The 24,448-nt window shown below is 45.9% G+C and overlaps 1 protein-coding gene across 1 annotated transcript in view; it reads right to left on the bottom strand.

Moving 5' to 3' along the window:
• The window catches only part of LOC311128814 (low-density lipoprotein receptor-related protein 1B-like), a gene marked incomplete at both ends in the record, with an annotated part of 602,749 nt that overhangs the window by 329,970 nt on the left and 248,331 nt on the right, over nt 1-24,448 (bottom strand). Inside the window, one exon of the mRNA XM_084161045.1 lies at nt 24,141-24,269. Within this exon, the coding sequence (XP_084017171.1) occupies nt 24,141-24,269 (129 nt within the window). The remainder of the gene's footprint in view (nt 1-24,140; nt 24,270-24,448) is intronic.

Below are 24,448 nucleotides of genomic sequence, written 5' to 3'. Positions count from 1 at the left end.
TAGGGGGAATAGCTTTGGTCGTGCCCTCTTCACGACTGTCTTGGTGTGCTTGGACCATGTTAGTTTGTTGGTGATTTGGACACCAAGGAACGAAGCTCTCAACCTGCTCCACTACAGCCCCGTCGATGAGAATGGGGGTGTGCTCGGTCCTCTTCTTTTTCCTGTAGTCCACAATCATCTCCTTTGTCTTGATCACGTTGAGGGAGAGGTTGTTGTCCTGGCACCACATGGCCAGGTCTCTGACCTCCTCCCTATAGGCTGTCTCGTCATTGTCGGTGATCAGGCTTAATGATGGTGTTGGAGTCGTGCCTGGCCATGCAGTCATGAGTGAACAGGGAGTACAGGAGGGGACTGAGCACGCACCCCTGAGGGGCCCCCGTGTTGAGGATCAGCGTGGCAGATGTGTTGTTACCTACCCTTACCACCTGGGGGCGGCCCGTCAGGAAGTAAAGGATCCAGTTGCAAAGGGAGGTGTTTAGTCCCAGGGTCCTTAGCTTAGTGATAATCTTTGAGGGCAGTAAGGTGTTGAACGCTGAGCTGTAATCAATGAATAGCATTCTCACATAGGTGTTCCTCTTGTCCAGGTGTGAAAGGGAAGTGTGGAGCGCAATAGAGAGTGCATCATCTGTGGATCAGTTGGGGCAGTATGCAAATTGGAGTGGGTCTAGGGTTTCTGGAATAATGGTGTTGATGTGAGCCATGACCAGCCTTTCAAAGCACTTTATGGCTACAGACGTGAGTGCTACGGGTCGGTAGTCATTTAGGCAGGTTACCTTAGTGTTCTTGGGCACAGGGACTATGGTGGTCTGCTTGAAACATGTTGTTATTATAGACTCAGAAAGGGAGAGGTGAAAATGTCAGTGAAGAGACTTGCCAGTTGGTCAGCGCATGCTCGGAGTACACGTCCTGGTAATCCGTCTGGCTCTGCGGCCTTGTGACTGTTGACCTGTTTAAAGGTCTTACTCACATCGGCTATGTTGAGAGTGATCACAGTCGTCCGGAAGAGCTGATGCTCTCATGCATGTTTCAGTGTTACTTGCCTCGAAGCGAGCATAGAAGTAATTTAGCTCGTCTGGTAGGCTCGTGTCACTGGGCAGCTCACGGCTGTGCTTCCCTTTTTAGTCTGTAATAGTTTTCAAGCCCTTTCACATCCGACGAGCGTCGGAGCCGGTGTAGTACGATTCGATCTTAGTCCTGTATTGACGCTTTGCCTGTTTGATAGTTCATTGGAGGGCATAGAGGATTTCTTATAAGCTTCCGGTTTAGAGTCCTGCTCCTTGAAAGTGGCAGCTCTGCCCGTTAGCTCAGTGCGGATGTTGCCTGTAATCCATGGCTTCTGGTTGGGGTATGTACACACAGTCACTGTGGGGACGATGTCATTGATGCACTTATTGATGAAGCCAGTGACTGATGTGGTGTACTCCTCAATGTCATCGGAAGAATCCCGGAACATATTCCAGTCTGTGCTAGCAAAACAGTCCTGTAGCTTAGCATCTGCTTCATCTGACCACTTTTTTATTGACCGAGTAACTGGTGTTTCCTGCTGTAGTTTTGGCACCCCAATTGTGGAACAAGCTCCCCCACAACGCCAGGACAGCGGAGTCACTGACCACCTTCCGGAGACACTTGAAACCCTACCTCTTTAAGGAATACCTGGAATAGTATAACAGTAATCCTTCTACCCCACCCTCCCCCAACCCCTCAATATATTTGTAAAACATTTTTAAAGAGTGGTTGTCCACTGGCTATCCTAAGTTGATTGCACCAATTTATCAGTCGCTCTGGATAAAAGTGTCTGCTAAATGTCTTAAATGTTAAATGTTGCTTGCAAGCAGGAATCAGGAGGATAGAATTATGGTCAGATTTGCCAAATGGAGGGCGAGGGAGAGCTTTGCACGCGTCTCTGTGTGTTCAGTAATGGTGGTCTAGAGTTTTTTTCCTTCTGGTTGCACATTTAACTTGCTTGTAGAAAGTAGGTAAAACGGATGTATGTTTCCCTGCATTAAAGTCCCCGGCCAATAGGAGTGCCGCCTCTGGATGAGCGTTTTCCTGTTTGCTTATGGCCATATAGAGTTCATTGAGTGTGGTCTTAGTGCCAGCATCGGTTTGTGGTGGTAAATAGACAGCTACAAAGAATATAGATGAAAACTCTCGTTAGATAGTGTGGTCTACAGCTTATCATGAGATACTCTACCTCAGGCGAGCAAAACCTCAAGACGTCCTTCGATATTGTGCACCAGCTGTTGTTTACAAATATACATAGACTGCCACCCCTTGTCTTACCAGAGGCTGCTGTTCTATCCTGCCGATACAGTGTATAAAATCAAATCAAATCAAATTTTATTGGCCACATGCGCCGAATACAACAGGTGCAGACATTACAGTGAAATGCTTACTTACAGCCCTTAACCAACAGTGCATTTATTTTTAATAAAAAAGTAGAATAAAACAACAAAAAAGTGTTGAGAAAAAAAGAGCAGAAGTAAAATAAAATAACAGTAGGGAGGCTATATATATACAGGGGGGTACCGGTGCAGAGTCAATGTGTGGGGGCACTGGCTAGTTGAGGTAGTTGAAGTAATATGTACATGTGGGTAGAGTTAAAGTGACTTTGCATAAATAATTAACAGAGTAACAGCAGCGTAAAAAGATGGGGTGGGGGGGGGGGGGGGCAGTGCAAATAGTCCGGGTAGCCATGATTAGCTGTTCAGGAGTCTTATGGCTTGGGGGTAGAAGCTGTTGAGAAGTCTTTTGGACCTAGACTTGGCACTCCGGTACCGCTTGCCGTGCGGTAGCAGAGAGAACAGTCTATGACTAGGGTGGCTGGAGTCTCTGACACCGCCTGGTATAGAGGTCCTGGATGGCAGGAAGCTTGGCCCCAGTGATGTAGTGCCTTGCGGTCGGAGGCCAAGCAGTTGCCATACCAGGCGGTGATGCAACCAGTCAGGATGCTCTCGATGGTGCAGCTGTAGAATCTTTTGAGGATCTGAGGACCCATGCCAAATCTTTTCAGTCTCCCGCCAGCTGTGTGTTATTCATGTCGTCGTTCAGCCACGACTCGGTGAAACATAAGATTTACAGTTTTTAATGTCCCGTTGGTAGGATATACATGCTTGTAGTTCGTCCACTTTATTATCAAGCGATTGTACGTTTGCCAATAGTATCGATGGCAAAGGCAGATTAGCCACTCGTCACCGGCTCCTTACAAGGCACCCCGATCTCCTTCCGTGATATCTCCTTTTCTTTCTACTGCGAATGACAGGGATGAGGGCCCTGTCGGGTGTCTGGAGCAAATCCCTCTCGTCCAGTTCAAGGTGAGTAATCGCTGTTCTGATGTCCAGAAGCTCTTTTCGGTCATAAGAGACGGTAGCTGCAACATTATGTACAAAATAAGTTGCAAAAAATGCGAAAAAACATAGCACGGTTGGTTAAGAATCCATAAAACGGCAGCCATCCCCTCCGGCGCCATTCTGGTCATCTATGTACGTTTGAATGTCTTGAAGAACGATCTGGCATTAATGGCCATGTACCTTTATAATCTCCAGCCGGCACAGCCAGAAGAGGACTGGCCACAGCTCAGAGCCTGGTTCCTCTCTAGGTTTCTTCCTAGGTTCCTGTCTTTCTAGGGAGTTTTTCCTAGCCACTGTGCTTCTACATCTGCATTGTTTGCTCTTTGGGGTCTTTGGGGTTTTAGGCTGGGTTTTTGCACTTTGTGACAACTGCTGATGTAAAAGGGGCTTTATAAATACATTTGATTAATTGATTGCCACTGATCCCCCACACAAGTTCAAGTCAGGGCTGGCTCTTCTAATATGGGCAATACATTAGTGTCCACTGTGAAAAGCATTTCTCTTTACATTGATCCCTCTAAGTCAACCTTTAGGAGCTAGCTAATACTCCCTGAGATATTACTACAGCATGGATGGGGCTTTGGTTCTCTCATACAAGCACATTGGTGCGTCCCAAATGGAACTCTATTCCCTATGTAGTGCATTACCTTTGACCAGAGCCCATAGGGGAATAGGGTGCCATTTTGGGCACAACCAAGCTCTCTAACAGAGACATTGTTCTCTTGAATGCAAAACTGTGGCTGTCATTCAACTCTACATTTTTCTACTGTACAACAAGGGTCAAACAATTCCTGTATGAAAGAAATTGCTATCTACCATCCACATTATTTCTAGAATTGCATTGAAATTGTCTGATAGATTTTATATTTTAAAAAGAGGCACAAATATGTTTTTGAATCATGAAATGTCAGTTCAAGGTAAATGTCACAAAGTTTTGGACTATGTACTTTTTGGAACATATAAGGGGAAAGCATTGTATTATATAATCATAACCTTGTAAGATTCTGATGAAACTGATTCAATCAAATGCACACTGTTAGCCATTTTTGTAATTTTCAGTAACTTACTGTATTAATCAATAGTATGATACTATATAAACTGAATACAGTAGATTATTGTAGAATGCACAGTAAAATAAAGTACATTTGTTTTACAGTAGACTGTAAGACCTTTCTGTAATTTCAACAGTAAAACACTGTATAATGCACAGTAAATATACTGTATTTTAATTCTACAAATCTTTTCCTAAAAACGCTACAGTTGCTTACTGACCAATTGCTGTCAGTCATTTACTGTAATTAAGAATACAGTACCATACCACAGTTTTGGAGCACCAAAAACCTTTTGAACACTTGTGGGTGCATGGTATTGTTGTTTCTCGGTCATTAACATATTTTGAGGCGGGTCTTGTAAGAGGCTATATTTGTTGCACCTGTTAGTGAGAGTGCTGTAAGAACAGAGTGACAACAAGTCTCAAACCTTTAATAGTAGAGTGGCTAGCCATGTCATTTTGATCTGTTTTGCCCTGTAATCACTGTCAGTTTAGAAGCCTTTTTTAAAAGGTCCTGAACAGTCGTTCTGATTCTCATGTAAAAATGCCTTTTGAGTGACTAAAATATCCCCCATAATACAGTATTCATTTTGGATACAAATGCTCAAAATATGAGAAAAAATAATTTTTCTCTTATGGCTAACTACCAGAAAGTTTTAAAAGACAGGCTGAGTGGGCAGGGTGCTTATATTCATACATTCACCTTGACTGACAGCTCTTTGAAATGCCTACATCAAGGAACTTGGATGAAGTGTTGTAGTAAAATCATCTCAAGCAAATCTGGTGATACACAAAACAACATTGAAATTGAATCAATGATGTCAAAAAAGTTCTATACATCTCCCGTTTGGCATGTCTCTTGTAATGTGATTCACCGCAGCACTGATGGATGTATTGACTTGACAACTGCATTGGAGTTTTGAACGACCGTTCCCCCCCTATTGTTCCACGCTGGCTGAAGACCTAGCTAGCCAGTAACTAGCTAACATCAGACACAGATGACAGGGGAAACATATAAGTATCATTGCCATATTTTAATAGGTAGATTTTAAATTATATTTTCTGACACACTACAGTCATACTTTGGCACCAGTAGTGTAGCTATCGAACAATTTAAACCACGCCCCTCTGCAAACATGCCTTCTCCGTTGTTGGTTACAAGGCGGTACTTATTTAAATTAGGTACAAAAATATCATGTTACCATTGGTGTATTAAAATGAAAAAGTTAGGGTAATGTAACCCTATCCCCTTAACTCTTCGGAGTCTGGAGCTTTTTTGGCCGTTTTTGGGTACCTTCAATTTTGCCCTGATATACTACATAAAGAAATGTTTACCAGACCAATGTTGGGTATCTTTTTTTTCAGCACAACCTCACCTATATGATCTGTTAGTAAGTTTTTCACTTTGACATACTATTTCAACACACTGGACCCAAACACACACAGAAAACACAAAGTCCGTTTAGAAAAAAGATGTTTTTTTTATTGTAAAACCCTCAAACATGGTGAACCAAGCATTTAAAAAGCTTCAAATTGAACCACAAGGTGCAAATATGAACATATAAAAGTATTTTGGTGATATATACAAGCAATAAATAACTATTTACAATAAAAAGTAGGTATAACCACTGGCGTTTTTCTTCTATTCTAACCCTAAACCTTTTTGTGCCACTCCTCAAAACAGTTTCTGTCCAAAATGAAAAAAAAAGCTTCAAATTGAACCACAAAGTGCAAATATGAACATATAAAAGTATTCTTGAGATATATACAAGCAATACACAACTATTTACAAAAAAAGTAGGTATAGCCACTGGCCTTTACCCTATTTGTGCCACTCTTCAAAACAGTTCCTGTCCACAATGACACAGAGAGCCACATCACAGGCCTTGCACTTCCATGGTGTGACAAACCTCTTCTTGTCAACTTGTTTACAGCGTTGACAAACCCTGCGGCCTGCTGTGGCTTTGTCTTTGGCCTCTGCAACATTGGCAATGGCCACAGGAACATGGCTGGTGCTTTTTTGAAGTGGAACCCCTGTCTGGGTCACTCCGCACAGCTGGGCCACAAGTTCTGCCACAAAGTTCTTGTGCGTCATGGGTGTGACCTGTTGGGTCGCACTGATGTCACAGTGCAGGATGTATGCATTTGTTGTTCCCATGTCCAAAAAATGCAGGAAGAGGGTACGGTACCAGCGAGCAGTTCTGCGATGGGTTGAGTAATACTGGAGAAGCTGGTCTGACAGGTCAACCCCTCCCATGTACTTATTGTAGGCCATGATGGGGGTAGGGCAGGGAATGTCTTTTGCTACCCAGCGTCCAGGTCCTTCCTTCACCTTCCTCTTGATTGTCTCGCCCGAAAACGCTGGGTGGATTGTGGAGCACACCGACACCTCCCGCGTATCCATCCACTTCACAAAGACCAGGCGATCCTCTCTGATCCATCTCACAGACCCCCTCTTCGATTTGCTGGTGAGGGCATTTTCTCTGCCACTAGGACACCCTTTTCTGTTGCTTCTGTAGGTCCCACAGGCTCCAAACTTCATACTTCCCAAACTCAGGAACAGTTTTGGGCTGGTGTAGAAATTGTCCATATAAATATGGTATCCTGTACCAAGATGTGATGGCTGAATGAGGTCCATAACAGCATCATATGAAAGTCCATGCACGCTGGGTGTGTGTGCTTTCCCAACATACACGTTGAAGTTTAGAGTGTAGCCATTGTTAGACTCTACCAACACAAAGAGCTTGATCCCCCATTTGTTAGGCTTGTCCTTCATGTACTGGGTCATGCCAGTTTTGGCTTTTGTAGCCACCATCCTCTCGTCGACTGACAGTTCCTTCTTAGGATGGTAATGAGCCTGGCAGGCAGTGCGAATGTCGTCCATCAGAGGTTTGACCCTGAACAGTTTGTCATGCTGGGGTGTACCTTTGCGCTGGTCATTTATGACATCCTCCTCTGGATCACTTAGGTGGATGTTCCATGAGATGGACCGGAATCTGTCTCTTGGCATGACCTTCGCTGGCAATGAAACAGACAATATGTGGCTTTGTTTCCAGTAGTCCTGGATACTAGGCAGAGTCACCAATGAGGTGTAGATGAGGAGACCCAGAAATCTGTGCAGTTCCTCCACATCAACGTCAGTCCACTGATATTTGCTCCCCTTCTGCTGATTTCTTGCTGCCTGTTTGTTGGTGTTTCTGCAGATTGTCCTCATTGTATCTGCGGCGAAGTAGAGCAGGAAGAGGTCCTTTGGTGTGTGCCCTGAATGCAAATCCACCTGGGCTCCTGGTGGTCTGCGGGGCATGAACCTACTGGCTTGTGGGGCAGTGTCAGGATCAGTCTCTGTTTTCCATGGCTCAGAGCTCTGTTCTGGCTGTGCTGCTGACTGGGCTGGAGATCTTGACCTGGTCTTGGCCTGATCCTTCCTTCCACGCCCCCTCTGTGATGGCCTCCGTCGGCTTGTTGTGGGGGTGGGGGCTGTTGATGGCCCAGGCTGCTCGTCGTCGTCGTCGTCTGACGACGAACTTTCCAAAGTTTCTTCATCGCTCATTTGGAATAACAAGTCGACGGCTTGTTCAACGTGAAGTGTGCGCCTCATATTGCTTCACAAAAACGATACTGCTGACAATAAATGTCACGATCGTCTACCAATGAGGAAGCGGACCAAAGCGCAGCGTTGCGAGTGAACATAATTTATTAATAAACGTACTCACGAAAACAAAACAAAAGACGATACGTGAAGTTCTCAAGTTACAAATCACTGACATACGGAACATGTAACCAAGAAACAAAAACCCACAAACCCCACAGGAAAACATACAGAATAAATATGGCTCCCAATCAGAGATAACGAGCCGAACAGCTGACACTCGTTACCTCCGATTGGGAGTCATTGAACAAACCTAGAAAAACAACAACCTAGACACCCAACCTAGAACATAAACACATAGACTGCACACACCCTGGATAAACAATAATGAGTCCCAGCACCAGGGTGTGACAGTACCCCCCCCTAAAGGCGCGGACTGCGACCGCGCCTCAAAACCCCCAAACAGGGGAGGGCTGGGCGGGCATACCTCCTCGGTGGCGGTTCTGGCTCCGGCCTAGACCACCACCCCACCATAGTCACTTCCCGCTTATGTAGCCTCCTCCAAATGACCCCCACCGGTTTAAGGGGCAGCACCTGACTAAGGGGCAGTACCGGACTAAGGGGCAGTACCGGACTAAGGGGCAGTACCAGGCTGAATGGCGAATCCTGGCTGGTCGGCTCTGGCGGATCCCGGCTGGACGGCTCTGGCGGATCCCGGCTGGACGGCTCTGGCGGATCCCGGCTGGACGGCTCTGGCGGATCCCGGCTGGACGGCTCTGGCGGATCCCGGCTGGACGGCTCTGGCGGATCCCGGCTGGACGGCTCTGGCGGATCCCGGCTGGACGGCTCTGGCGGATCCCGGCTGGACGGCTCTGGCGGATCCCGGCTGGACGGCTCTGGCTGATCCTGTCTGGCGGAAGGCTCTGGCTGATCCTGTCTGGCGGAAGGCTCTGGCTGATCCTGTCTGGCGGAAGGCTCTGGCTGATCCTGTCTGGCGGAAGGCTCTGGCTGCTCCTGTCTGGCGGAGAGCTCTAGCGGCTCCGGTCTGGCGGACGGCTCTGTAGGCTCATGGCAGACGGGCGGCTCTGCAGGCTCATGGCAGACGGGCAGCTCCTGCGGCGCTTGGCAGACGGACAGTTCAGACGGCGTTGGGCAGACGGGCAGTTCAGGCGCCGTTGGGCAGACGGGCAGTTCAGACGGCGTTGGGCAGACGGACAGTTCAGGCCCCGTTGGGCAGACGGCAGACTCTGGCCGTCTGAGGCGCATCGTAGGCCTGGTGCGTGGTGCCGGAACAGGAGGTACCGGGCTGAGGATACGCATCTCAGGGCTAGTGCGGGGAGAAGCAACAGGGCATGCAGGACCCTGGGGACGCACATAAGTCCTAGTGCGTGGTGCCGGAACTGGTGGTCCCGGGCTGAGGACACGCATCTCAGGGCTAGTGCGGGGAGCAGCAACAGGACGCACAGGACTCTGGGAACACACAGGAGGCTCGGTGCGTGGTGTAGGCACTGGTGGTACTGGGCTGGAGCGGGGAGGTGGCGCCGGAAATACCGGACCGTGCAGGCGTACTGGCTCCCTTGAGCACTGAGCCTGCCCAACCCTACCTGGTTGTATGCTCCCCGTCGCCCGACCAGTACGGGAAGGAGGAATAACCCGCACCGGGCTATGTGGGCGAACCGGGGAAACCATACGTAGGGCTGGTGCCATGTAAGCCGGCCCGAGGAGACGCATTGGTGGCCTGCTGCGTGGGGCCGGCCTCATGACATCCGGCTCAACACTCAATCTAGCCCGGCCGATACGAGGAGCTGGAATGTACCGCACCGGGCTATGCCTGCGTACAGGAGACACCATGCGCTCTACTGCGTAACATGGTGTCTGCCCGTACTCCCGCTCTCCACGGTCAGTCCAGGGAGTAGGCGCAGGTCTCCTACCTGCCTTCGCCACACTCCCTTTTAGCCCCCCCCCAAGAAATTTTTGGGGAGTAACCACGGGCTTCCAGCCTCGACTCCGCGCTGCCTCCTCATACCACCTCCTCTCGGCTGCAGCTGCCTCCAGCTCTTCACGAGGGCGGTGGTACTCCTCTGGTTGTGCCCAAGGACCCTTTCCAGCCCGTATCTCCTCCCATGTCCAAAAGTCCTTAGGAGGCTCCCATAAATCCTGCGTAGGTAGGTCCTGTTGCCGCTTGTTACGCCGCTTGGTCCTCTTGTGGTGGGTTTTTCTGTCACGATCGTCTACCAATGAGGAAGCGGACCAAAGCGCAGCGTTGCGAGTGAACATAATTTATTAATAAACGTACTCACGAAAACAAAACAAAAGACGATACGTGAAGTTCTCAAGTTACAAATCACTGACATACGGAACATGTAACCAAGAAACAAAAACCCACAAACCCCACAGGAAAACATACAGAATAAATATGGCTCCCAATCAGAGATAACGAGCCGAACAGCTGACACTCGTTACCTCCGATTGGGAGTCATTGAACAAACCTAGAAAAACAACAACCTAGACACCCAACCTAGAACATAAACACATAGACTGCACACACCCTGGATAAACAATAATGAGTCCCAGCACCAGGGTGTGACAATAAAACTCTTGAAATACTAACAATTGAAATACTAACTCGTGAAAAACTCTCCAAAACTACTCATGAACTGAACTAATTCCTCTCGTTCGTTCTTTCGCAATGGCTAGTTGTCATGGGAATGAATGTTTATATACTCGTGTGCATCCTGAAGAACCGGGTTAGCACAAGCACACGTTTTTTTCCGTTCCTTTTTATCACAAAAGACGACAAAGTTATTATAATAAATGCAAAGCGCTCATAAAAGAGCGCATATTTTGACGCACTTTTTTCATGGAATTGAAATTATCATAACTTTGGTTTTAGTTGGTGTATTTACATGAAACAAACACTCAAAACGTAGCTTCGGGTCTCCATTTCTGCATGAAATCGACGGCAGCCCTCTGCGTCACTTGGTTTGGATGCTGCGCGGTCCTAAAGCCGGCCCGCGATTTGAACGCGCCGAAGCGTTCGCCGACTCGGAAGAGTTAATAATCTCGCCTCCTGAATCCAAGCATTTGACATGGGGGAGGGGACCAGAAAATATAAAACTTTATCAATGTAGAAGCAACAGTCATTTTTCATACTTTGGTCATCATACTTTGATCTGGTTTCATCCAAATGTCATCACATTTCATGAAAACATGATTTTGACTGTTAATGACCTTTAGAAAATTAACATTTGTTGATTGCTAAGCATAAACATATTTGTCTGGAGTGTGTCAGCAGTTCCTGCAAGAGGAAGGCATTGATGCTATGGACTGACCGTTCCCCAGACCTGAATCCAATTGAGCACATCTGGGACATCATGTCTCGCTCCATCCACCAATGCCACGTTGCACCACAGACTCTCCAGGAGTTGGCGGATGCTTTAGTCCAGGTCTGGGAGGAGATCCCTCAGGAGACCATCCGCCACCTAATCAGGAGCATGCCCAGGCGTTGTAGGGAGGTCATACAGGCACGTGGAGGCCACACACACTACTGAGCCTAATTTTGACTTGTTTTAAGGACATTACATCAAAGTTGGATCAGCCTGTAGTGTGGTTTTCCACTTTAATTTTGAGGGTGACTCCAAATCTAGACCTCCATGGGTTGATACATTTGATTTCCATTGACAATTTTTGTGTGATTTTGTTGTCAGCACATTCAACTATGTAAAGGAAAAAGTATTTAATAAGATTATTTCATTCATTCAGATCTAGGATGTGTTATTTTAGTGTTCCCTTTATTTTTTTGAGCAGTGTACATAACAATATGGGGATGAGGTAGTTGGGTGGGCTAATTACAGATGGGCTGTGTACAGGTGCAGTGATCGGTAAGCTGCTCTGACAACTGATGCTTAAAGTTAGTGAGGGAGATAAGAGACTCCAGCCTCAGAGATTTTTGCAGTTCGTTCCAGTCATTAGCAGCAGGGAACTGGAAGGAATGGCGGCCAAAGGAGGTGTTGGCTTTGGGGATGACCAGTGAGATATACCTGCTGGAGTGCATACTACGGGTGGGTGTTGCTATGGTGACCAAGGAGCTAAGATAAGGCGGGGATTTGCCTAGCAGTGATTTATAGATGACCTGGAGCCAGTGGGTTTGGCGCCGAATATGTAGTGAGGGCCAGCCAACGAGAGCGTACAGGTCACAATGGTGGGTAGTATATGGGGCTTTGGTGACAAAACGGATGGCACTACATCCAATTTGCTGAGTAGAGTGTTGGAGGCTATTTTGTAAATGACATCGCCGAAGTCAAGGATCGGTAGGATAGTCAGTTTTACGAGGGCATGTTTGGCAGCATGAGTGAAGGAAGCTTTGTTGTGAAATAGGAAGCCGATTCTAGATTTAACTTTGGATTGCAGATGCTTAATGTGAGTCTGGAAGGAGAGTTTACGGTCTAACCAGACACCTAGGTATTTGTAGTTGTCCACATATTCTAAGTCAGACCCGCCGAGAGTAGTGATTCTAGTCGGGCAGGCGGGTGCAAGCAGCATTCGATTGAAGAGCATGCATTTAGTTTTACTAGCGTTTAAGAGCAGTTGGAGGCTACGGAAGGAGTGTTGAATGGCATTGAAGATCGTTTGGAGGTTTGTTAACACAGTGTCCTATGAAGGCCAGATGTATACAAAATGGTGTCGTCTGTGTAGAGGTGGATCTGAGAGTCACCAGCAGCAAGAGCAACACAGAGAATAGAGTCGGCCCGAGAATTGAACCCTGTTGCACCCCCATAGAGACTGCCAGAGGTCCAGACAACAGGCCCTCCGATTTGACACATCGAACTCTATCTGAGAAGTAGTTGGTGAACCAGGCGAGGCAGTCATTTGAGAAACCAAGGCTATTTAGTCTGCCAATAAGAATGCGGTGATTGACAGAGTCGAAAGCCTTGGCCAGGTCGATGAAGACGGCTGCACAGTACTGTCTTTTATCAATTACGGTTGTAATATCGTTTAGGACCTTTAGCATGGCTGAGGTGCACCCATGACCAGCTCGGAAACCAGATTGCATAGCGGAGAAGGTACGGTGGGATTCGAAATGGACAGTGATCTGTTTGTTAAATATGATTATTTGTAAATACATTTGAAAGGAGGTCTAGTTGTGCCGCAACCGGACTAGATTGTGAAAGACTCTTGGCGGGGTGCATTGCTTGACTGCTGTGAGAGTGATATATACAGTGGCTTGTGAAAGTATTCAGCCCACTTGGCATTTTTGCCCATTCTTCAATGCAAAATTGCTCCAGCTCCTTCAAGTTGGATGGGTTCCACTTGTGTACAGCAATCTTTAAGTCATACCACAGATTCTCAATTGGCTTGAGGTCTGGGCTTGGACTAGGCCATTCCAAGACATTTAACTGTTTCCCCTTAAACCACACAAGTGTTGCTTTAGCAGTATGCTTAGGGTCATTGACCTGCTGGAAGGTGAACCTCCGTCCCAGTCTCAAATATTTGGAAGACTGAAACAGGTTTCCGTCAAGTATTTCCCTGTATTTAGCGACATCCATCATTCCTTCAATTCTGACCAGTTTCACAGTCCCTGCCGATGAAGAACATCCCCAAAGCATGATGCTGCCACCACCATGCTTCACGGCTTAAGGTGGTCCTATGGACAAATACTCCAATCTCCGCTGTGGAGCTCCTTCAGGGTTATCTCTGGTCTCTTTGTTGCCTCTCTGATTAATGCACTCCTTGCCTGGTCTGTGAGTTTTGGTGGGTGGTCCTCTTTGGCAGGTTTGTTGTGGTGCCATATTCTTTCAATTTTTTTATTTTTATAATGGATTTAATGGTGCTCTGTGGGATGTTCAAAGTTTCTGATATTGTTTTATAACCCAACCCTGATCTGTACTTCTCCACAACTTTGTCCCTGACCTGTTTGGAGAGCTCCTTGGTCTTCATGGTGCCGCTTGCTTGGTGGTGCCCCTTGCTTAGTGGTGTTGCAGAGTCTGGGGCCTTTCAGAACAGGTGTATTGTCACACCCTGACGTATGGAACTCTTGTTTGTGGAGTCAGGGTGTGTGAAACTATGTTTTCTATGATTAGGATCTAGAGTTGTGTTTCTATGTTTGGCCGGGTGTGATTCCCAATCAGAGACAGCTGTCGCTTGTTGTCTCTGATAGGGGATCATACTTAGGTAGCCCAGTTGCCTATTATGTTTGACAGAAGATCCCACCAAAAATGGACCAAGCATCGTGCCCAGGAGCAGACAGCCTGGACACAGGTAGGGAAGTCATTTTGGACTTGGGAGGAGATATAGATATAGGCTGGTGGAGGACCCTGGGCGAAGGAGGAAGCCCAGGCAGGAGAGGAACACAGAATGCGCCGGCCGAGGAGGAAGCCCGAGAAACAGCCCCAAGAAACATTTATGGGGTGGCTAAAAGGGTGGTCGGGGATCGATAGAGAAGAGCCCCAACCACTGCACTCGTGGGGGCTCAAGGAGGAGTCCTCACTGGAGGAGGACTGGGCGCGGAGAGTAAAAGACTGGTACAGTCGGAGATCTCTAACGTCAGTTCCCAGTCCGGTACACCTCGTGCCTGCGTCTCGCACCAAGCTATTGTTGCGTGTTACCAGTCCGGTACGGCCTGTGCCTGCTCCTCGCACCAGACCAGTGGTGCGTGTTCCCAGTCCAGTACGTCCCATACCTGCACCCCACACCAAGCCAGTGGTGCGTGTTCCCAGTCCAGTACGTCCTGTACCTGCTCCCCGCAGCAAGCCAGTGGTGCATGTTCCCAGTCCAGTATGGCCCGTCCCTGCTCCTCGCACCAAACCAGTGGTGCGTGTCTCCAGTCTGGCCCGGCCCGTTCCTACTCCGCGCACCAGACCATTGGTGCGTGTTCCCAGTCCGGCCCGTCCCATTCCAACTCCTCGCACCAGACCTGTGGTGCGGGTCTCCAGTCCGGCCCGTTCCTGCTCCTCGCACCAGACCTGTGGTGCGTGTCTCCAGTCCGGCCCGGCCCGTTCCTGCTCCTCACACCAGACCTGTGGTGCGTGTCTCCAGTCCGGCCCGGCCGTTCCTGCTCCTCACACCAGACCTGTGGTGCGTGTCTCGAGTCCGGCCCGGCCCGTTCCTGCTCCTCACACCAGACCATTGGTGCGTGTTCCCAGTCCGGCCCGTCCCGTTCCAACTCCTCGCACCAGACCTGTTGTGCGGGTCTCCAGTCCGGCCCGTTCCTGCTCCTCGCACCAGAACTGTGGTGCGTGTCTCCAGTCCGGCCCGGCCCGTTCCTGCTCCTCACACCAGACCTGTGGTGCGTGTCTCCAGTCCGCCCGGCCCGTTCCTGCTCCTCACACCAGACCAGTGGTGCGTGTTCCCAGCCCGGCACGGCCCGTGCCCGTTCCACCAGTGCCTGGTCCAGTTCCGGTCAGCGGCTCCACTCCAGAGCCAGAGTAGTCCGCTCCACCGGTGCCCAGTCCATCCCCGGTCAGCGGATCCATTCCGGAGCCAGCGGAGTCCGCTCCACCGGTTTCCAGTCCAGCTCCGGTCAGCGGTTCCACTCCGGAGCCAGAGCAGTCTGCTCCACTGGGGTCCAGTTCAGCTCCAGTCAGTCCAGACCCAGACGTCAGCCCCTCTCCAGGTTCGGGGTCTCCCACACCAGGATCCAGACAGGGCTTGGTGCATCGCGGGAGGATTGCCGATCCAGACCCAGACGTCAGCCCCTCTCCAGGTTTGGGGTCTCCCACACCAGGGTCCAGACAGGGCTTGTTGCATCGTGGGAGGAAGGAGAGGAGAAGCATCGCGCCGAGGTCCAGACCAGACCAGGGGCGCAACGGGGAGGCTGAGAGGAAGAGGTCGTCACGCCCGGAGCCGGATCTGCCTCCGAGGCGGAATGCCCACCCGGACCCTACCCTATTATGTCAGGTTTGTGCGGTCGGAGTCCGCACCTTTGGGAGGGGGGGCTGTCATGCCCTGACGTATGGAACTCTTGTTTGTGGAGTCAGGGTGTGTGAATCTATGTTTTCTATGAGTTGTGTTTCTATGTTTGGCCGGATGTGATTCCCAATCAGAGACAGCTGTCGCTCGTTGTCTCTGATTGTGGATGTTTGTGGGATCTTGTTCCTGTGTTAGGCTTGTATTGTGTATAGCCTTGGACTTCACGTTACGTTGTTTCTTGTTTTGTTTATGTTTATTTGATTTAATAAACATGTACGCATACCACGCTGCACCTTGGTCTGACCCGTCTCTCAACGATCGTGACATGTATATATACTGAAATGATGTGACAGATCATGTGACACTTAGATTGCACACAGGTGGACTTTATTTAACTAATTATGTGACTTCTGAAGGTAATTGGTTTCACCAGATCTTATTTAGGGGCTTCATAGCAAAGGGGGTGAATACATACAGTTGAAGTCGGAAGTTTGCATACAACTTAGCCAAATACATTTAAACTCAGTTTTTCACAATTCCTGACATTTCATCCTAGTGAAAATTCCCTGTCTTAGGTCAGTTAGGATCACCACTTTATTTTAAGAATGTGAAATGTCAGAATAATAGAGAGAATTATTTATTTCAGCTTTTATTTCTTTCTTCACATTCCCAGTGGGTCAGAAATTTACATACACTCAATTAGTATTTGGTAGCATTGCCTTTAAATTGTTTAACTTGGGTCAAATGTTTTGGGTAGTCTTCCACAAGCTTCCCACAATAAGTTGGGTGAATTTTGGACAATTCCTCCTGACAGAGCTGGTGTAACTGAGTCAGGTTTGTAGGCCTCCTTGCTCGCACACACTTTTTCAGTTCTGCACACACATTTTCTATAGGATTGAGGCCAGGGCTTTGTGAAGGCCACACCAATACCTTTGTTGTCCTTAAGCCATTTTGCCACAACTTTGGAAGTATGCTTGGGGTCATGGTACATTTGGAAGACCCATTTGCGACCAAGCTTTAACTTCCTGACTGATGTCTTGAGATGTTGCTTCAATATATCCACATAATTTTCCTTCCTCATGATGCCATCTATTTTGTGAAGTGCACCAGTCCATCCTGTAGCAAAGCACCCCCACAGCATGATGCTGCCACCCCCGTGCTTCACGGTTGGGATGGTGTTCTTCGGCTTGCAAGCCTTCCCCTTTTTCCTCCAAACATAACGATGGTCATTATGGCCAAACAGTTATTTTTTTGTTTAATCAGACCAGAGGACATTTCGCCAAAAAGTAAGATCTAAGTCCCCATGTGCAGTTGCAAACCGTAGTCTGGCTTTTTTATGGCGGTTTTGGAGCAGTGGCTTCTATCTTGCTGAGCGGCCTTTCAGGTTATGTCGATATACGACTCATTTTACTCTGGATATAGATACTTTTGTACCTGTTTCCTCCAGCATCTTCAGAAGTTCCTTTGCTGTTGTTCTGGGATTGATTTGCACTTTTCGCACCAAAGTACGTTAATCTCTAGGAGACAGAACGCGTCTCCTTCCTGAGCGGTATGACGGCTGCGTGCTCCCATGGTATTTATACTTGCATACTATTGGTTGTACAGATGAACGTGGTACCTTTAGGCGTTTGGAAATTGCTCCCAAGGATGAACCAGACTTGTGGAGGTCTACAATTATTTTTCTGAGGTCTTGGCTGATTTCTTTAGATTTTCCCATGATGTCAAGCAAAGAGGCACTGAGTTTGAAGGAAGGCCTTGAAATACATCCACAGGTACACCTCCAATTGACTCTAATTATGTTAATTAGCCTATCAGAAGCTTCTAAAGCCATGACATGATTTTCTGGAATTTTCCAAGCTGTTTAAAGGCACAGTCAACTTACTGTATGTAAACTTCTGACCCACTGGAATTGTTATACAGTGAATTATAAGTGAAATAATCTGTCTGTAAACAATTTTTGGAAAAATGACTTGTGTCATGCACAATGTAGATGTCCTAACCGACATGCCAAAACTATAGTTTGTTAACTAGACATTTGTGGAGTGGTTGAAAAACTAGTTTTAATGACTCCAACCTAAGTGTATATAAACTTCCGACTTCAGCTATATGCACGCACCACTTTTCCGTTATTTATTTTGTAGAAGTTTTTGAAACAAGTTATTTTCTTCACTTCAATTCACCAATTTGGACTATTTTGTGTATGCCCATTACATGAAATCCATATAAATTCATTTAAATTACAGGTTGTAATGCAACAAAATAGGAAAAACGCCAAGGAGGATGAATACTTTTGCAAGGCACTGTATTCACAATATCGTTCACGAACTGCAGCCCCTCAAACGGTTCCTTCTCGTGTTCGAGTTTGTGGAGCAGAAGCTGTGTATGTTTTGGTTCTACAAAGCTGTGTTCATCATAATGTTCAATAATCACATAATTGCATTCATTCTTGCACCATGCAATCAATTATCAGTTCTAAACATGTATTTTTCTTCTCAATGCTGTCTGCATCACGCACATGGTAGACAGTTGCTGGTTGGAACGGGAGCACGTCTCCAGAGCCGCTGAGCCTGAGGAGCACGTATTAATCCTGATGTAGAATTAATTGCGCCCAGCAGGTCAAACGAACGACTAAAATGAACGAGTCACTCTGAAAAAAGTAATCATGACTCTCGAGTTAGTAGAAAGAGTCATTCAAAAAGAATGAATTGTTCATGAACTTCACATCACTAGCAGTAGTTCCATAACAATTAAATGTATGTATATACACTACCCGTCAAAAGTTTTAGAACACCTACTAATTTAAGGGTTTTTCTTAATTTTTACTATTTTCTACATTGTAGAATTATAGTGAAGACATCCAAACTATAAAATAACACAGAGTGAGGGAAAAAGGTATTTGATCCCCTGCTGATTTTGTACGTTTGCCCACTGACAAAAACATGATCAGTCTATCATTTTAATGGTAGGTTTATTTGAACAGAATAACAAAAGAAAAATCCAGAAAAACGCATGTCAAAAATGTTATAAATTGATTTGCATTTTAATGAGGGAAATATGTATTTGACCCCTCTGAAAAACATGACATTGGACTTTGCAAAACCCTTGTTGGCAATCACAGAGGTCAGACGTTTCTTGTAGTTGGACACCAGGTTTGCACACATCTCAGGAGGGATTCTGTCCCACTCCTCTTTGCAGATCTTCTTCAAATCATTAAGGTTTCGAAGCTGACGTTTGGCAACTCGAACCTTCAGCACCCTCCGCAGATTTTCTATGGGATTAAGGTCTGGAGACTGGCTAGGCCACTCCAGGACCTTAATGTCCTTCTTCTTGAGCCACTCCTTTGTTGCCTTGGCCGTGTGTTTTGGGTCATTGTCATGCTGGAATACCCATCCACGACCCATTTTCAATGCCCTGGCTAAGGGAAGGAGATTCTCACCCAAGATTTGACGGTACATGGCCCCGTCCATCGTCCCTTTGTTGCGGTGAAGTTGTCCTGTCCCCTTAGCAGAAAAACACCCACAAAGCATAATGTTTCCACCTCCATGTTTCACGGTGGGGATGGTGTTCTTGGGGTCATAGGCAGCATTCCTCCTCCTCCAAACACGGCGAGTTGAGTTGATGCCAAAGAGCTCCATTTTGGTCTCATCTGACCACAACACTTTCACCCAGTTCTCCACTGAATCATTCAGATGTTCATTGGCAAACTTCAGACAGGCCTGTATATGTGCTTTCTTGAGCAGGGGGACCTTGCGGGCACTGCAGGATTTCAGTCCTTCACGGCGTATTGTGTTACCAATTGTTTTCTTAGTGACTATGGTCCCAGCTGCCTTGAGATCATTGACAAGATCCTCCCGTGTAGTTATGGGCTGATTCCTCACCGTTCAAATTATCATTACAACTCCACGAGGTGAGAGCTTGCATGGAGCCCCAGGCCGAGGGAGATTGACAGTTATTTTTAGTTTCTTCTATTTGCGAATAATCGCACCAACTGTTGTCACCTTCTCACCAAGCTGCTTGGCGATGGTCTTGTAGCCCATTCCAGCCTTGTGTAGGTCTACAATCTTGTCCCTGACATCCATGGAGAGCTCTTTGGTCTTGGCCATGGTGGAGAGTTTGGAATCTTATTGATTGATTGCTTCTGTGGACAGGTGTCTTTTATACAGGTAACAAGCTGAGATTAGGAGCACTCCCTTTAAGAGTGTGCTCCTAATCTCAGCTCGTTACCTGTATAAAATACCCCTGGGAGCCAGAAATCTTTCTGATTGAGAGGGGGTCAAATATTTATTTCCCTCATTAAAATGCAAATCAATTTATAACATTTTTGACATGCATTTTTCTGGATATTTTTGTTGTTATTCTGTCTCTCACTGTTCAAATAAACCTACCATTAAAATTATAGACTGATAATTTCTTTGTCAGTGGGCAAACGTACAAAATCAGCAGAGGATCAAAAAACTTTTTTCCCTCACTGTATGGAATCATGTAGTAACCAAAAAAGTGTTAAACAAATTCAAATATATTTTATATTTGAGATTCTTCAAATAGCCACCCTTTGCCTTGATGATAGCTTTGCACACTCTTGGCATTCTCTCAACCAGATTCACGAGGTAGTGACCTGGAATGCATTTCAATTAACAGGTGTGCCTTGATAAAAGTTAATTTGTGGAATTTAATTCCTTCATAATGCGTTTGAGCCAATCTGTTGTGTTGTGACAAGGTATACAGAAGATAGCCCTATTTGGTAAAAGACCAAGTCCACATAATGGCAAGAACAGCTCAAATAAGCAAAGCGAAACGACAGTCCATCATTACTTTAAGACATGAAGGTCAGTCAATCCGGAACATTTCAAGAACTTGAACATTTCTTCAAGTGCAGTCGCAAAAACAATCAAGCGCTATGATGAAGCTGGCTCTCATGAGGACCTCCACAGGAATAGAAGACCCAGAGTTAGCTCTTCTGCAGAGGATATGTTAATTTAGTTACCAGCCTCAGAAATTGCAGGCCAAATAAATGCTTAACAGAGTTCAGGTAACAGACACATCTCAATATCAACTGTTAAGAAGAGACTGTGTGAATCAGGCATTCATGGTCGAATTGCTGCAAAGAAACCACTACCAAAGGACACCAATAAGAAGAAGAGACTTGCTTGGCCAAAAAACACGAGCAATGGACATCAGACCTGTGAAAATGTGTCCTTTGGTCTGGAGTCCAAATTTGAGATTTTTGTTTCCAACCGCCGTGTCTATGTGAAACGCGGTGTGGGTGAACGGATGATCTCTGCATGTGTATTTCCCACCGTAAAGCATGGAGGAGGAGGTGTTATGGTATGGGGGTGATTTGCTGGTGACACTGTCTGTGATTTATTTAGAATTCAAGGCACACTTAACCAGCATTGCTACCACTGCATTCTGCAGCGATACACCATGCCATCTGGTTTGGGCTTAGTGGGACTATCATTTGTTTTTCAAATGGACAATGACCCAACACACCTCCAGGCTGTATAAGGGCTATTTTACCAAGAAGGAGAGTGATGGAGTGCTGCGTCAGATGACCTGGCCTCCACAATCCCCCGACCTCAAACAAATTGAGATGGTTTGGGATGAGTTGGACGGCAGAGTGAAGGAAAAGCAGCCAACAAGTGCTCAGCATATGTGGGAACTCCTTCAAGACTGTTGGAAAAGCATTCCAGGTGAAGCTGGTTGAGAGAATGCCAAGAGTGTGCAAAGCTGTCATCGAGGCAAAGGGTGGCTATTTGAAGAATCTGTTGTTTAACACTTTTTTGGTTACTACATGATTCCATATGTGTTATTTCATAGTTTGCCTTGATGACAGCTTTGCACACTCTTGGCATTCTCTCAACCAGCTTCATGAGGTAGTCACCTGGAATGCATTTCAATTAACAGGTGTGTCTTGTTAAAAGTTAATTTGTGGAATTTATTTCCTTCTTAATGCGTTTGAGCCAATCAGTAGTGTTGTGACAAGGTAGGGTTGGTACACAGAAGATAAACCTATTTTGTAAAAGACCAAGTCCATATTATGGCAAGAACTGCTCAAATAAGCAAAGAGAAACGACGGTCCATCATTACTTTAAGACATGAAGATCAGTCAATCTGGAAAATAGCTAGTGTGCAAGGGGGTACTGAATGTGTCAATGTCTGTCACCTTGATTACTCAAATGTCTCTCGACCTGTGCACCTACGTTGTAAACTTTCATTCATAGGCTAGGTTATAGCAACCTCATGATGGCTATATAGAAAATGTGAGTATTATTTAGTAGCCTAAACCTATCGATGTTATATTGAGCTGGGTGAATGGAAAATGAATGACAGTCATCCAATATGCTGTAATAGAAATAAGACCATGCTCATAAAACATTTTTGCGTCCTCCGTTATCTTAAACAGCACCGACCACCACTGCCTTTGTTTGTGTAGAGTGCAGAGGCGAGGTAGTCATAAAAAAAAATATGTTAAACACTATTACTGCACACAGACTGAGTCCATGTAACTTATTATATGACTTATTTAGCACACTTTTACTCCTGAACTTATTTAGGCTTGCCATAACAAAGGGGTTGAAAACGTATTGACTCAAGACATTTCAGCTTTTCATTTTTAATTTGTAAACATTTCTAAAAACATAATTCCACTTTGACATTATGGGGTATTGTGTGTAGGCCACACCCCACCACCCCTTACCAATTATTTGGCCCCAACAGATACTACACCAGGCCATCGGCCTGGGAGGCTGGAACCCCTTCTCTCAAAACCCCCTGTAGTTCTTCTGCACTAAAATCTCTGATATCCAAAAACTTCACTGCTGCTGTTACTACCATTTCAAACTTCTGGGATTTCCTTTCCATCTTTAATGACCATAGCAATAAATGCCAAGAAGTCAACCTTACTAAAGCACAAACTGTTCGGGTCACTTTGTACTGCCCTACTACTCACAGGTATCCTCTCAGGCTCCCTCACTCTTTGCCCACCATCCTCTACTTTCCTCACTGCCTCAGCATATGACACTTTCTGCACTGCTCTCATCCTGGAAACTTCAACTTCAATGTATCCTTAACTACAACAACATTTTCACAAATGTTTTACTTGCTACGATTGTGATATGGTCCTGTGTGGCTCAGTTGGTAGAGTATGGCACATTCAATGCCAGTGTTGTGGGTTTGATTCCCATTGTGGGCAAGTATGAAAATAGTGTCCACTCACTACTGTAAATACACATTATTATTTTCATCAACCTTGGTTTGAATGCACTGACTGTAATTTGTTTAGGACAAGAGCGCCCGCTAAATGACCTAAATGTAAATATACAAATGAAAACTTGTAAAGAAAACTGGGTAATATGTCGCTGCATGGGCAATTCCGGTAATATACTGTAAAATAGATTACAGTAATATTTGTGGTACCATAAAATAGATTACCATACAATGGATTACAGTAGCTGTTCTGTAAAATAAGTTACAGTAGTTTATTGTACATTTTACAGGAAATGTTTTACAGAGTAGAAGAAGAAAACAAGTTGATGCTTTATATTTTCAAAACATAAATTAAACATTAAACCCCTTAATGTGTTTTTCATCCTCTACATCTCCCCATATCATGGCCTCTGAGAGAATATGCTCCTGAAATTATATTCATGAGCTTTTAAAACTAATGTTAACCCCATAGTTATCCCTGTACTGCAATCTTTCTCTGCTAAATTAAAATGAATGTGTGTGAGCATTGGATTCAGTTATGTTTATGGGTAATCATATTCAGTTTATTCCTGGTAGGAAACCATTCACATTGATTAAAACTGGCAACAGTGCGACTCTCCCCAGCTAGGTGTGCTGCTTTGTTTGCCAGTTATTGGACCATAACATAAATCAAGGCAACTCCGGGTATCGTCTCACCACAAAACTCCCAGAGTGTTGAGATGGTTCCCAGTTAAAACATCAGAATCATTAATTCCGTCATTATACTAACCAGACTATGTCTACTACCACATTCCCATTCCCATTCCCTGGTGGAAGATAGATGTGGTCAGTGGTGGAACAAATTAATATTTCCTCTACTGCAGCTACCCAATGCTGAAAAACTAGTTTAAGATTAACTAGGCCTAATTCTATACGGACACCCAGAATGGTTGAACGAAGAACCAACATTGTATCGTCTATGTTTATTAATAGAAAATAAGAATATGTGGCATATATGCAGATGATGTTGCTTGTAAAACAATGCTGTTAGTCTCACCTTGTTTGGCTGTGCAGGACATCCTGTCATTCTGTAAGATGTATCCCTCTGTACAGCTGCATCTATATGACCCATAGGTGTTCAGGCAGGTTTGGCTACATGCTCCGTACACAGCACATTCATCATGATCTGGGCATAGAGGGAGAGCCATTTGTAACAAATTAGGTGTGCTCAAACATGACCCAAATACATAAAGTATATTTAATGTGTCCCTCACTGTACCACCTTAGAAATAATTATCACACAACCAAGGAACTTACGTTGGAAAGTCATTGGATCCTGTGGTGTGAAAACTGTCACGTCGGGCA

This window comes from Coregonus lavaretus, assembly GCF_964263955.1.
Source record: "Coregonus lavaretus genome assembly, chromosome: 5".
NCBI lineage: Eukaryota > Metazoa > Chordata > Actinopteri > Salmoniformes > Salmonidae > Coregonus > Coregonus lavaretus.
Note: the sequence above shows the minus strand (reverse complement) of the source record. Positions and strands in the feature narration are given on the sequence as shown.